This window comes from Gambusia affinis, linkage group LG19, assembly GCF_019740435.1.
Source record: "Gambusia affinis linkage group LG19, SWU_Gaff_1.0, whole genome shotgun sequence".
Classification (NCBI taxonomy): Eukaryota; Metazoa; Chordata; class Actinopteri; order Cyprinodontiformes; family Poeciliidae; genus Gambusia; species Gambusia affinis.
This window is the reverse complement of record NC_057886.1, coordinates 4393165-4408879: the sequence shown is the minus strand read 5'-3', so window position 1 is coordinate 4408879 and position 15715 is coordinate 4393165. Positions and strand designations below refer to the sequence as shown.

Sequence of the window (15715 nt, the reverse complement as noted above, 5' to 3'; positions counted from 1 at the left end):
AAGCAGCATTTCCCCGCAGAATGATGCTGCCACCACCATGTCATGTGTCAACCTAATCTAACCTTAAAAGAAACCTGCCCACAACTTTCTCCCTGGTAATTTGTTACAATCGACTTGAAGGGTTTTAGAGTAAAAAAGGGGGTTAAACACCAACGCATGCCACACTTTTCAGATTTTTATCAGCTGAATGCCTCGTTGACTTTTCCTTTCGCTTTTATAGCTGTGCGCTACTTTGGGAAAATGGGACAAAATGGGGAAAAGTATAAATACTTTAGCAAGGCGGGCAAATTCTCAGCAAAACTTTTCGTTTCTGTTCTCATTGGCTGACAGTTGCTCTCCAAAACTCCTGCGTCGTCCCCGTTATTACAAGGTTAATTATTCACAGTGTGCGCTGATAAAACACCAACGTATCTTTTTTTATCATCCGCAGCCATGGCAACTTTTAAACAAAGCAGAAATCAAAGCCATTTGCTCTGGAGAAAGAAATAAACACTTAGTTTCACCCTGAGGTCAGAGGGCCTTTTCTTTGTTGTTGGTGTTGTTGTTCTTAGACCGTGTAAAATAAATAAATCAAAATAAATAAAAAAATACATTCAGTTCCATGTAGGAGTGGGGACCCGTAGAGGAGTGAGTGAGAGGCCAGACAGTGCTGTTGGAGGGATGACATAAAAACAGTCATTTAGAGACATGATGTTTAGTTAAGTGGAGGGTGGCGCGTGGGCGTTTCAGGAACGGCGATGAGAGCTTTTATGGCGGCGACAAAAAAAAAAAAAAAAAAAAAACATGTTCAGACACATGGATAACAGAGTGGAGGCGGACTAAATCACAGAAATCTAATAGCTGGAGAGTTTCTGAGAGCGTTTTGCTAATGAGAAGCGTCACACGGCCAAATGAGGAGCCGATCTGTGACTTACTAAACAGTTGTGCATTTTGCAATTTCTGTATTTCTGCAGAAGAAAGCAGAGTAGAAATGTAACAACTCAATGGGTTCAAAGAAGGACATTTTTATTAAATAATAAAACATTACAGTTTAAAAATGTGGACTGATTGATGCGTAAAAGACAACCAGGTTTTTAATACGCTGCGTAAGAAAGGCGATTCGGTTTAGCCTAGTTTCCAGCCTTCTCTCTTTCTAAATAGCCTAGAAAGAGAGAAGAGGGGGGGAAAAAAAATAAAAATTGGAAATCACTCAATTTTGAAGGAAAGTTGTTATTAAATCAACCTGTTCTGAACCCCTGTTAACAAATTCCTGCACCAATCAAATTCTACAAATGACTCTGTGGTTGAAACATGGAAGCACGCCATTTTTTCTTAACGAGCCGCTGCAGCTGGCTGACTGACAGGAAACATGCCCACAAAGCAAGCCGGAGGCCTCAGGAAGGTGCATCAGCACGAGGCGTGGCAAAAAAAAAAAAAAAAAGCGCGTTCTGAAGTGATATAGTATGAAATGAACACAGCGTGAGATGAGATGAGCAGAAACGAGCAAAGTGTAAGTGATCAGCTGGAGAAATGTAATCCAGAAAGTAATCCAGCTATGATATCTGTGCTGCAACAAGCACAACATCCCACCGAGTACTTTTGGTCTACTTTTTAGTGCAGATATCTCAGTAAACTTGAAATATGACAAAGGCAACTTAGTCGCTTTTCAGTAAGATACAGGAGCTTGTTTGAAGTAAACAATTCCTTAAGATTGCTGAAAAAGTGCACTGGAAGATTATTCCACTTGCAAAGTTACTTGTAAGTTACTACACTGGAAATAAGATGATACTAGGATATTCACACTGGAAACTAGTCCAGAAATACTTGGTAGGATTGTGTGTTTTTGCAGTGTAAAGAAAAGAACCCAAGGTTCCGGCAGGCTGAAGAGAAGCAGACGTGGATCATGGATGATTGGATGGAAGGAAGACGCAACGATGAGCGGCGGAACAAAACGATGTAAACCGGCACATTTTCACAGCGACTGGACGCTGTCAGGCAAAATACATCCAACATGGGTTTAGCGATTATAAAGTAGCTTTTTAGGATGAATGAAGAATGCGTGGTCGGTAACGTGGCCGGCCAACAGTCTGGGTTGTAAAACTCTTGAAAGTCGATGGTGGAAGCAGATAAAGGTTTCCATCCTACAAAGCTGACCTGTCAACAACTGTTATGTTAGCGGCCAGAAAGTTCACAACCATCACTAAAACTACTTGACACTGACAAAATTAATAATAAATAAAACATTTTTTAAAAATTGCTGAAATTAACCAATGGAAAGCAGGCATTGCTTTTGAATTCTGGTTAAACAAAATCATTTAAACAGAAAACAAACAAACAAAAAATTAATGAAACTGGAATGGATAAAGGTACCATAATGCACTTTTTCTCAATTTGACCTAAAAAAAGATGTCTAAGGGCTTTTGAGGGATATAAAGTAGAAAATTGTCATTCTCTTTGGCAGGGCCTTTGTAGAAAGGCAACTAAAATCCCAACTTCCACCCAACCGTAAAGACCCCCTGATGGATTAAACAGACCTCAGAGAGGTTGGTACAGTTCTACCTGGAGCCAAACAAGTTGGGGCCCCATATTTTACAAGGAGGAATGAATGCAGAAAGAATTTTTTGGGAGAGAGAGAGAAAAAAAAATCAACTGCACAGGAGCTGGAAAAGTGGAAAGACTCTTCCACTGCTCAGAATAAGCATTTAGAGGTTATAAAACCTGCTAAAAGGTAGAGCGGAGGAGACGAGGGAGTGTAGCGAGTAATAAATCTGCACCAAGCTGCTTGAGTTTTACAATAGTCTTGAACAACAACAACAACAAAACAGCTATTAAAACTCCTTCTTTATGCTCTACTTTAAATGCTGGGGTGCCAAACCTTTTCTGATCTGGTTTCAGCTGACTCTGTAGGGACCGAATACTTTCCCACTACAACATTTGTAATTAAATTCAGCTGTCATTTACCTCCCATTGCCCAATCAGAAACTACTTTGTGTTGGTCTATCCAGTGGCGACTCAAAGAGGGGGGACAGTGGGGACCATGGCCCCCACTTAAATTATGTTTATGTCATAGGTGGGCATACAGAGTCATTTTCTTCAGTGGAGATGTAACTGTATAACACAATAAAGTAAATAAAAATAGAAATAATTATTAGTGCTCTCAATCAATCATAAAAGTTTATCAAATTAATCACTATGCCTAGTATTGTAAGCTTGAAATATAAATATGTACACAGTTGTGGTTCTTGGAGGAATGGTGTCCCCTCCTTCTGCCACACTCCGGCCAACAAAAATGCAAGTAATTATCCAATTTCTTTCTTCTTTTGTTTTTGCAGCAGCAGAAAGCAGGTAATGTATCCTCCCACAGCTCAGCAGCAACTAAGAGAAAGCTACTCCACTATGCATGCATAAAAGTAGTAGCAAATGTGTTCAGAGGACAACTGACAGATAAAACGTCATTTATTTTCTAGTTCTTGGGTGAACCCCCCTCCCCGCTTTCCGATGCCGCCCCGGCCAACTGCACAAATCTAAAACCGCACGTTTTCAAAATGAAAATGTTTTATTGTCTCAAACTAAACATGTCTGAAGAATTTCAGTTTTCCAAGGTTTTTTAATTTTATTAAATTTTTTTAAGGAATTAATTCAGCTTTAAGTATTAATATAAAAATTAGATGGTTTTGTAATGGCTTTAAATTTTGTCTGGTCTGGTCTCACATAAAATCACAAAATATGCAGTTTAGGGTGTGGAACAAATGGAAAAATGTTCAGGGTCATGGACACTTTGGGCTTTGGAATAGGGGGAGGATATCATTTATTCATGCTGCAATAGGCATAATAAATCCACCTTCTTTAAATATAGAACATCTCGACTCCTTTATTACTTCACTTGGTCATGTGTTTGTACATAAAGTCCATTTTAGTACTAAACTAAAACTAAGCTCATGTTTGCAATTCCTGCTTGCCTTCAGGTTCACAGTCAGGACACAGAAGTACGTACACACACACACCCACACACACACATCCACACCCACATCCATCTTCTCAGATTATGAGGCTTAACGGTGTAAAATGACCAATGGTGTACCCGGAAGATGTTAGAGAAATACCACCCTCTTGTGGACAAAAGCAGGAATTACAGGTAACAGTGTCACGTATTCATTATCTTCTTACAATCAAAACTTCTCCACCGTTAAAACTATAAATGTCCATCCATTGTGTGAATACCAGCGAACATCTTTCCCCACAGTGACAGCTGGGCATTTCTACTAGAATAGATTCATGGAGCCATCACATTTTTCAGAGACTGCAAAACAAAATTTGCTAAAACGTTGAAAAACCACGACAGAGAATTAGGGCCATGCTAAGTTAGTAAAAATATTAAATTATGACAATAGAGTTGTAACATTAAGAGAATAAAGTCATAGTATTATGAGAATAAAGTCACTAAATTACAAGAATAGTTGTAATATTTTGACTATATTCTCATAATATTGGGATTACTTCGAAAATAACTATTTTACAACTTTACTTTTGTATTATATTTGCTTTATTCTCAAAATATGATTTTATTTTGTTGTAATTGTATGACTACTTTCAAATTTATTTACTTTTTTTCTTAGTATGGACCTAATACTCGGTCATAAAATGCAAACACCCATCACTGGACCAAGAAAAAAAAAGAAAAAGATCGAAGCAACAATCCGAAGCAGATTGTCTAGAGATGAGTGTGAGCGTTAAAGACTTGGCCAAGTGGGACTGCGGTACTGCCTGCCTGACATGCCATAATCTTAGGTAACAGCACCATAATGGTGGTGTACAGCTAGGTGGGGGGACTGCCGGTTTATTGTCCAATGACTTTGCAGACAAATGAGTCCAGCTGATCGTCATCTTTGATCCCAACAAAGCGGTCGACGACGTCTCCTCCCCTCATGGCGATGACCGTAGGAACAGCAGACACCTGGACAGGGACAGAGACACCTCGAGCTGAGTCAACCCTCAAGTTTCTCAAGCAGCAACACGTTCGGTTTAACAGAGTACTCACCCCGTACTCAATAGCCAAGTCTGTGTGATCGTCGATGTCAACTTTTGCCATGGCAACGCGGCCTTTCTGTTTTGCAACGGCCTTCTCCAACCTCGGCCCGAGGATCTTACAGGGACCACACCACCTAAAAATAACCACAGTGGGTACCAGCGTTTCCATTCCAAATGTGCGCAAGACTTTGTCGATATTCCACGATATTCGTGCAATGAGTCATTAAAAAAAACATGCCACAACGTCCCCCTCCTACAACTTCCTGTTGCACTTTTCGTCATTTCTGCCACTAGTAGCATCTGGTTGTTGATCACAAGACTCGTGCGATGCTAAAAAAAGTGTTTCAATTGCAGTTTTATGAAATACACCAATTTCAATACAGCAATAAACCACCTAATTCAGGCGCAAAATCTTTTTTTAAATTTTGGCGTGTTTCCATCAAGCAAATTTATTTCCGTAATTCTAATTTGCACAGTTAAATGTCAATGGAAACTGAGCTAGCGATTCAATTTGCTTAAAAACTCCAGTACGGATGACGATGTACGACACTGATCATCTCAGAACCAAGAACTCAAGTAGATTCTGCCATCATCAAGCAAAGTGTTGTGAAAAGTAGGAGGGAGTAACTCCTGCCTTTTTGTGTTGAGTCAGGACATTATTTTATGGTCCAGTGTATTCAAGTGAGTGTTTCCACCGCCACTTGGACTCGTACTGGACAGGTGGGGTTCAAATTACCTTGTTCTACACTTCGTTTTGTCCAAAGGGTCTCGACCCTCTGCTATTGAGAAACAATTGCTTAGCAGAGGCGCGGACTCTGTTGAAGTTTTAAACGATTAGATCTGACTTTACCCAAATGCGAACGTTTGGCTGTGACGTTGCAACGTGTGAAAGAAGTTATGAAGTTTAGTGGAAATTACGTGCGCTGTAAACAATCGCCCCTCAATGCAAAGAGAGAACTTTAATTGTTCAAGATTCGAAGGTGTAGCCAACACGTACCGAATGGCTTTGTTCACTTCCTCTAATGTCTTTGCCTAATTACAACCCTAGGCAGACCACAACTGAAAAACGGTGCAGAAACTCGACATCATTAGCCATCATTGGCTCGAAAGCATTAGCCAGTACTCTCAACGTCTCCAGTTCGCCAATTGGCCTGCATGAAATTCATTCTGAGAAATCCAGCTTAATGGGACAAATCCCAGATGGAGCACTGAAGGGAAAGGAGGATGTAGCAAAATTGTGTAGGAAGGCAAATGTCAGGCAAGGTTTAACCCAAACGCCACACATTGGCAAATTAGTGCTGCAGGGAAGGTCTTCAAGAGCTCTGAAGCCAATGTCCGAGGTGGTCAGTGAATTTTGTGGGCGTCACTGAACATTTTCAACAGGAGAGTATTAAAAATAATTGACTTGCATTGTCCTTATAGATGCTCTGTTGAACAAAGGGAATTCAAACACAAACATTTGTGAAAAAAGGAAAAGAACTTCGCCCCTCAAGGGGATTTCCTTAAGCTTAAAATGTGTCTGGAATAATTGCTATGGGAACCAGGAGCCTTTCCATATCATAAATTTAGCACAACCTCAAAACGTGACACGTAAAAATGATCCATGAAACAGTCCTGGGCCCTCACAACGAACAATAAAACAGAGATGGATTGGTCTAAAGTTCCTGTTAGAAATTAAAGTTGTAACAGTCTCTCCCTGGAAAGATCCCTCGTCATGAGAAATCTTCAAAGTGCAAAATATTGGATCTCTACATTTATCTACGCTGATCACTTGTGTAGTTTATTACAAGACTTGCGAAAATTACTAGTAGCAGAATGTTAGATAAATTCATGCTTTTATAACACGATTGCAATGTAGATGAGATTAATTTACTCCCCAACCAAAGAACTATTGCTGGTCCACTGGTGAGTGGTCGAAGTGGGGAGTGAAGATTGAAATAAATATTTTAAAACAGAGTTTCTGAAAGAAAAGGAAGAAACAGAAAAAACGAGGACGTTCATTCTGACAGCGATCACACCTTCATCTTGTTTCAATTATGTGTTGGTTGTTTCAATTTTTTGGTTGTTAATTTGTGTTTTATTGTTTCTTTCCTTCTGCTACGGTAGAAACATTTCGGCTACATGAACTGCGAGGTATTAATTGGCTGTTTAATGATTTGATTTAACATTTTGTTTCATCTGGAAATATGTTACTTTTTTCCCTCCTATTTTCAATATTATAGATTGTTGTGACGATGGGTTTAGATTGATTTTATTTTGTTTTATTTTGATTTTTAAGCTTAGGGTTTTTTGTTTGACACTAAATTTTTCTTTTTAAATGTTTTTTTCTATTCTCCTTCTTAATTAGCTTTTGTATTACATTTTTATTTTTGTTGGTTCTTAGGTTTTTATGTCTTCAATCATTGGTATGGTACCTCCTCACTTTTCCTGGACATAACATATACAGGGCCGCCTCCCTGGCAAAGAGGGGTTGCAAACTAAGTTTTCCTACCCAACACAGTGAATATATTGTTATGGAGTAGACAGGGTTACTGCCGGTAGGTTTCTCGCATCTTGCGTATATGTTCCTTTTGTTACGTCTTCCAGGATAGTGTTGTGTTATGACTGAGGAGGGAAATGTGTTGATTAATATTAAATATTTTCATATTTATTTATAATCAAAAGGGGGGAAATGTGTGGAAAAATTACACTAAGGTCACATCTGCTGGTCATGTCATATGAAATGCTTATGAACTCTCACCAAAAGAACTATTTGGGTTTCATGTAGAAGGTTAGAAGTCGTTTTCCACTGCTGCGTCAGAACCAGACTGTCTCTCCCTTTGTTGTTGATTCTTTATCGTTGGTATAAAACTCATGTGTTGTCTCTGCCTGGCAGAGCTTGGCGAGGTTTAATCCAGACCTGCTTCATTACTGATTGTCTATGAGCTCTCTGTATTGTGCGCAATATATGAATAAACTTGATTGAGTGATTTCACCTGAACAGTGCTTGGAAATAGAATTTTTTCCACGACATTTATGGATATATTTTGTGCCGTTTCCGTTCTTCTCCTTGCCTAATCGGTGGTCAGCTCACACTTAGCCAGAGTCAGTGGATTTACAGACTTTGCTACTCAGCTTCCCAATGCGACCTAAGCTCGGTTTTCACAGGTTTAGTTCAGTTTAGTTCTCTTTAGGGAAACCTGGACAGGTGATTCAGCACTCACTGTGCGTGGAAGTCGACCAACACGGGCAGGTCACTGTTGATGACCCTCTCCGTGAAGTCCTCAGTGTCCTGAACGTTGAAGGAGACCGCCCGGCGGACGGCGTAAGAAAAGGCGAGCGGTCGAGACGGGGCGAGGAAGGACGCTCGGCTTGAGACAGGATGAAGGGAGGTGGAAAACGAAGACGAGGTGACGGCGGACGACGGGAGGCAGCGGACGTCTTTCACGGAGAGCGTCCAGATTCTGCGTGCTAGGAACCGGTGTGCCATCTAAAGCAGAAAAAGCAGAGGATGCGTGTTTATTATTAATAAAGGACAGAATCAGCTGCGGTTGCCGAGTCAACGCTGTACGAGAGCAAGGAAAACAAGTTCGCTGCCGTTCTGCACTTGCAGGACTGGATTGGCCTCCAGCTTTCTGTAATTTATGTGTGACGAACAAATAAGGTTAAACAAGAATTCCCCAAAAGGGTTAGTCTGTATGGAGAGCAAAAGGTGCCAAATTACAATAAATTAATACCTTAAAAAAAATTAAAACTGGGGGGAAAAAATACAGAAATAATTTACTAAACATTGAATTATGTGTTGATTTCAGTTTAAAAACTCCATATAATTATTTAATGATTAGATAAATCATTTTATCCTCTTGTGCCAAAGCACATTTTGAGTTAACCTAATTTGTTAACTTCACTAATCAAACTCAGTGGGCGGGATTATGGCAGATTATGGTAGCTTCTATAGCACCTCTAGTCACCTAGTTTGGCCTAAAATATCTCTAAGAAGGGCATGAGAAAGCATTAGCCAGTACTAGCTAGTGGGCAGAGCTAAGAATTTTGGCTGAAGTCTATGGCAGCTTCCTCCATAGAAAGCTCTCTTGTGAACTTATTAAAAATATTTCAGACCAAACTACAGCTATAGAATCTGAAGTTGGTCACTCAGAATTAGTAGTAAATAAATTACAACAATTTACTGAAGTTATTTGCATAATTCCAGTGAAAATAGTGGCCCAAATTCATAGCAAACTTGCAGGAAGCTGTTTTGGGGTGCTGTCAGAAGCAGCCAATCAGAAGTGAGGGTCCTGCTCCAGTCCCGCCCACTGAGTTTGATGGGTGAAGTTGACGGTTTAAATGCATTCATAATGTACTTCAGCACAGTAACATGAAATAACTTAAATCATGAAATAATTAATAATCCAGTTTTCAAATTAAAATCAATAAATTTAATTGAACCATATATAATTCTATCTATATTTAATAAAATCTTGTATTTTCAGTAAAAAAAAACGACTATTTATTTATTGTAATTTGGCATTATTCACTCTCCATATGTCTGCGGTGGCAGATGAAGAGTTTAAAGCTTAGAAAAGACATTATGTAGCAAACGTAGCAACATGTTTTTATCCAATTTCACGGAAAAGATTACAAAGTTATCCGAAATTATTCCTACAAGAAGTCAGCAAAATTGGTGGATTTTTTGTTTAATTGTACATAAAGTTGTGAAAACAACATTTCCCACATGCAGAGCATATTGTTTTGATTTATTTGGCTTTCATTTTAAAAAGGATTGCAGAGTTACATAGTCCAAATCAGGAAGTTCCTCTTTACCTTTTACTTAAATGGGTAGACATGGCTACGTTACAGGTACGGAGGTACCTCGAGGTCCTAAAATGTTACACACAGTTTAAAGGTACTCTTACTGAGATAAATGAGAAGCTGATACTGTGATTAAAGTCATGAGCCTTCCCAAACTTTAGCTGCACACTGCTGATTAACTGGCTTAAAGAGGGGTAATGCACTTTTCTACCAATTTAAAAAATTCCAATTGTAAATATTTCCAAGAGTTAAGGTCTCAATTAAAGAAACGCATTCCAAATATAATTAATGCAAACTGTCTAAAAACTAGAATTAGCAAGTTAGCAGCAGATTTTAGGCTCTACCAGAGCAGATAGCTCTACCAATGAATCAACTAGTAGCTATTTATTAGTAGCTTATTAGTTGGTGTGTAAACTATAAAACCATTTTAGTTTTTGCTTTGGTAAGCTTTAATGATCAACGCATAATTTAAATCTTTTTTTTGGGCTCCGTAGATTTTAACAAGCAAGTTAGCAATTACCATATACTTTTTTTTTCTTATTATTTATTTATTTTTTATTACATAGAGAAGTCCCAAGCCTGCGACAGACTGGCGACCTGTCCAGGGTGAACCCCGCCTCTTGCCCTGAATGTTAGCTGGAGATAGGCACCAGCACTAGGAACAAGGGTGTAAGAAAAAACAGTCTGGAGAAGACTCAGCAAAGCTATTCAAAGCTAAAAAAGCATCTCTTAATAGATTTCCACTGCTATTTTTTTAGGTAGTAAAATTGCATGACCTGAACATTTGTGTGTAACGGGGAATGTTGGAAACCAAATCCCTACTTTCATTTGTTCAAGTGTTTTTGGCACATTTAGTACCCCATATAATAAAACGGGAAAATGAAGATCCCGTTTTATTGTCCAACTGATTGACCGCAAACAATAATAAATCCTACAAATTTTAAGCATCATTTACAAAAACAATACTGACAAAACATACAACACGTGACGAATTTTCTATATGCTGAAAGAGATTTATTTCTAAAACAAAAAGAAGCAGTCTTGATAAGTGTGTTTAAATTAATTGGCACGGTTTGCTTTCTTCACTCACAGCCATGTCGATCTATTATAAAACTAAGCTAAATAGTTTAATATCTGAACAACCTCCTCTTCCTCGGTAATAGCAAACCCGTTCACAGGAACTTTGTCCGAGTTTCTGTTTTTGTTCTCGTTATAAATCTACAAGCTGCTCTCTCCTCCATTAATCCACGTTACGTATGACTTTGCCCTTCGTCCTCCGCCTCCTCACCTCACCGGCTGAACGTCTCCTCTGGTCGTGAACAAGATACAGTCCCCCCCGAAAACAAACACTTAGACAGTCCTGTCCAAAATGTCCCACAGAGCAGGCCCGAACAGAAAGGACCCTTCACGCCTTCACAGGCAGCCTTACCTTGCTGTTTGGTAACCGCTGAGCCTGGCCTCGCGGACCAATGAAGTGTTTCCGTTCTGGTGCCGCAGAAGAAAAAGGGACAGCGGAGCTTTTTTACTCTTCTCTCGCGGCCTCTGCTCAGTGAGTAGCGCCATCGTCTGGACAAGTTGAGCAGTACACCATTAGAGGATCTCGCGAAGGAATATTTTGACTTCCTGTCCAGCTTTACTATAACAATATTGCATACTATCGAATAAAACAACATAGTTTGATGAATAAGAAAAATAATTATCAATAAATTTGCAAAAAGATAAAACAAAGCCTATTTATCTATCTCTCTGTATGTACGTGTGTGACCCTGCAGGGACAACTGGGTATCGAAATTCAAAATTTTACCTCAACTGGATAGTTGTAACTAACTTTATTGAGATCAGATCCTTGTTTTTCTTAGATCTAAAAGTTACTGATTAGATACTAAATAAAAAATTTCTAAAATTTTCTCTAATTTTTATTTGTAATAGTAAAAATCTAACAATTTCAGGTTTCACATAAAAGAGTATAGTAAAGTCAAAGGTTATCTATATAGCGCATTTACAACAACCTCAGCTAACCAAAGTGCTTCACAACAATTGTAACGTTATGTAGATATATGACTAAAAAAGAAATAACATAAATAAGTTTTATTAAAAGTAAAGTAATATTGGGGTTTGCTCAAAAGTCAAACCCTAGGTGAAAGTGTCTTGGGAAATATGTAGATACATCTGTGCTGTTCTATACAGCTGATTCATTATTCATTGAGGTGGAATGGCAGGGAGAACTGTGCTGTGCCTTTCATGTCCAGAACACAAACAAGATGAAAGAGAGAAGCGGCGGGAGGGTTGTTTGGAGTTAGAGTGGTGTCATCCAAAGCAAAGGGAAGAAAAGTCCTGCTCAAACACACTCTGAATCTGTCTCTGAGCAGAGAGGAACACGTCAGCTACCAGACAGAGACCGGATTATTAAAAGATAAACTGGTAAGGAGCAGATGATGAAATAACCTTTAGTTCTTTAGGGGCATTGTCATTGGTCTAAGAAAACTAAACATCCAAGGATTTGGATTTTTGGCACTAATGGATGTCGAATTCAAGATGGATAACAGCACAGAGAATAGATTTGGAGATTCAAGACCTCCTTTCCCCCTGAGACCTCCACCGCTGTTTCGCAGCATTGGACTCTCTGGGCTCTGGGCCAGCCTCCCCCCACACCGGTGACTCTGTTACAGTCTCAACAGATCCAGAACTGTGCTTCCTGCAAATATGCACCACACAGAACCTTCGGATACATGCACCTTTGCAGATTTAAAAGTGAAAAACCTTGGTCAGACAGAGGAGATCTCATTGAGTTGTGTTGATGTATTTTCAGAGGACGCGATCAAACCTGAAGAGACCTCTGATCTTCAGAAGGCAGCTGCATTCAGGTCAGACGTATGCTCTGTGGTGTCAAAATGTTCTCAAACCCAAGTCAAGCAGCAGGACGGAAAGTTTTCTTCACGCGTGAGTGTATCTGCAACAGCCGACGGAAAAAACACAGGAAGGCAAGCCCGACTGTTGGCTTTGTTTCAGTTGTCAGAGGATCCTGCTGTTAAAGAGGAACAGCAAAGAGGGAAACAGAAGAGATACGGGGCAGGTAGACAGAAATATGTAACTCCCATGCCCGATGTGAGGGAAAACAATGCCAAACACTGTGCCTGGCTACAAAGTCTTGGGATTGTAGATGGCAATGCAAGGAACTCCATCTTCTCACACAACCTTCAGCAGTCATCAGTGGCCAGAAGCAGCGTAACAATGATCCAAGGAGACCCAGAAAGAGCAACAGGTACTAGGAGGGACCGGCGGCCTCACTTCCTGCCCCCCATTAACCAGGTGGAGCCCCATCTACAAGTACCTCTCCTGCTTCCTGAAAACTCCCCCCCCTTCCTCCTATCCTGATGCCCTATTCCATGCTCTACCTGTACCGCAGCTGTGCCCATTTTCATTGAAGAAAAAGTGTCAAGAACCAAGGAAAAACTACTGAGGCACATTTTATTCTCTCATGAATCCACACATCTATTGACTCACACTTATGCGATACTGGATTCTCTCCGGGTTATCCGAAGACATTCCAAGTTCAGAAAAGATAAATAGTTCCCTAGTGGTTTCTAGGTCCAAATCAGAGGTTCCTCCTTCAAGATTTGGTAACAGACTTGATGATGTCTAAACCACCTGAACTGACTCCATTAAATGTGGAGATCCCACCTGTATCTGGGATCTCCGTCTTTCAGTCCTCATTCATCTCTCATGACCACTGGTGAGGATTGGAACATAAATGAAATGAGGAACCAAGGGCTTTACTTTTTGATTAACTCTACACCAGAGCAACGCTCATATTTGTGCAGACAAGCTCCAGTCCATTTATCCATCTCTTTGCCCATTGTGCCAGGTTCATTTTCAACGTTTGTTTCCTTGAATGTGCTTTTCTCATGTAATTTGCCTGCTTCTCCAGCAGAGGATGCTGTCCACAGAGCAGAGTAGAGGTCTCTACTGATGGATCTTGATCAAACTGTGGTGGCTGTGGCCTGTACAGAGAACCGCTGTGTGTCCCTGCTGAGGTGGGATCTGTGTATCAGGACTAGAACACATGGGCCTCAGTCCTTCTCACCGCACAAATCCCCCCCTCCCACCTCTACAGCACATGTTTACTCTCAGACTGTTTGTGACTGGGGCCTTTTTTCTTGCACAACCCCCCTTCCTCTCTGCCAAATAAACATTGCACCGGAAATTGCAGGGATATCTGGGATTTTTGAGGGTTCCCAATGGAAAGGGGGAGAGTGCCCTGGAACAAGGCTGCTCTCTGTGACACCTTGGAGGTGAAGCGAGGGAGAAGTAGTGGGCGTATGGGGGATCTAGCTAGAAGAAGAGTGAGCCACCCTGGCTTGGTTGGTTATTGCGCACCCCCACTAAGATGCATGCCCATTGACAAACTTCTGTAGGTGACCTGGTTTCCCTTTACTCCGTTTTAAAGGTCTACAGTGTCTTGGAAAAGTCTTGCAAAAATATAGGCACATTAAATGATGCTACAGCAACAACAACACAAATAATGCATGTATAAAATGAAAGGCAATTTTTTTTGACAGATAAAAGTCTAAAACTGGTGATGAACCTTGATATTTTGCAGTAAGTAGTAGTGGTTTTTGATACGGGCCATATTCCTATTAACAAGGGAATCACACAAAGACCAGATATTAAAAACACATATTATCTTATCTGTCAGTTTTGTTTTGAATAGGTCTACTGTTTCCATACATGTGCAGTCAATGAAAAATTAACAATTAGAGCTTTATCTTGAACTGGACTGCGTTTCACCCCAGACTAATGTGCCTCATTTTCACTGAATGGCATGGCATGGGTCGGTGTGTTCTGTAAGCTAGTTTCTCTTTTTCCGTTGTAAAAGTGACCCATGCAGCTCCCTTCAATTGTAGGTCCAATGGTATGGTACAGTTAGGGTCAGGGTGCAGCTACTGGCATCACACAACACATTCCCTTGAGTGTGGTCACTGCTTGTGACAATCACAAAACATAACATTGAGTCACGTTTGTCGTCCCACAACTATGACGCAACACTAGCCATTTAGGTTTAGCCCTTTCCACCCGGTGACAGTCCAACTGGCAGCGGAAACCCTCTTCTGAATACTCTGGACCATAAAAGAGCACACCAAACCGCACTGACTTGTGACTTACAGCTCAGTGGAAATGAGACACTAGATATTTGCCTCCATTTCAAACAGAAATAGAGGCATTTCTGTTGGTTTGGAAACACAAGACGAAAATTACATGAAAACAATCACTTTTCTTGACGCAATACTTGAGACTGGCCTATGATTGGGGTTTTCATATTTTGTCGATTTGCCTTTGCTAAATAACTCCATCTTCGTCAGATTGGATGTATATCATCTGTCAATATCAGTTTCCACACGCCGACAGATTCTCAGTTGGATTTAGGTCTGGGCTTCATCTGAGTGGCTCTAACATAAATTACCATTGATTTAAACCATTCTGTTGTAGCTCAGTCTGTATGTTCAGTGCTGTCCAACTATTTTAAGAATTTTAAAACCACGTGCCATTTTCTTTCCATTTCACAATCACACACTGCCTTGTGTTGGTATATCAGTATGCCTCTAGTGGCGATAGATGATCAATCTCATTTCTTGGCTCTATTCTTGTATTGCTGACATGTTTCTTGGTTGAGTGGGAATGTGTGTGAGCTTGATTTATAATGAGCACTCCCTTGTGACTTTGAATGTTTGTCTTTGTCCTGGCTCACAACCCCAATCCAGCACCACGTGTTTAGTTGATAATACCAGCCTGCAGGTAAAACAGAAATCCTGCTGTTGAAGCCACTGCATTAAAAAGATTATTCCTCATAATGACTGCATCTACGTTTGTCTCACACGTTCTCTTCCCGCTGTGCCTTGTTTAAAACGCTTCGGTTTCTCTT

At 40.2% G+C, this 15715-nt stretch overlaps 1 protein-coding gene across 2 annotated transcripts; it reads right to left on the bottom strand.

Annotated features, from left to right (window-relative positions):
- Nucleotides 1-3760: 3760 nt before the first annotated feature.
- Nucleotides 3761-11352, bottom strand: txn2 (thioredoxin 2). Of its 2 annotated transcripts, none has more exons than XM_044100460.1 (4): nucleotides 11225-11352; nucleotides 8211-8476; nucleotides 5018-5141; nucleotides 3761-4933 (listed from the first exon to the last, which is right to left on the bottom strand). In XM_044100460.1, exons 2-4 carry the CDS (start codon nucleotides 8474-8476, stop codon nucleotides 4817-4819), a joined length of 507 nt encoding a protein of 168 aa, XP_043956395.1. In that variant the 5' UTR covers nucleotides 11225-11352; the 3' UTR covers nucleotides 3761-4816. The 2 variants fall into 2 exon arrangements, with proteins under 2 accessions (XP_043956395.1, XP_043956396.1); XM_044100461.1 differs by having other exon boundaries at nucleotides 11084-11241.
- Between the last annotated feature and the right edge of the window lie 4363 nt (nucleotides 11353-15715).

Excerpts from the sequence above, each read along its gene's own strand:
- txn2 (XM_044100460.1), bottom strand. The coding sequence starts at position 8,476 with ATGGCACACCGGTTCCTAGCACGCAGAATCTGGACGCTCTCCGTGAAA. Across the intron at positions 5,142-8,210 it reads TTGGTCGACTTCCACGCACA|GTGGTGTGGTCCCTGTAAGA; the intron begins GTGAGTGCTGAA and ends GGTTATTTTTAG. Across the intron at positions 4,934-5,017 it reads ACTTGGCTATTGAGTACGGG|GTGTCTGCTGTTCCTACGGT; the intron begins GTGAGTACTCTG and ends GTCCCTGTCCAG.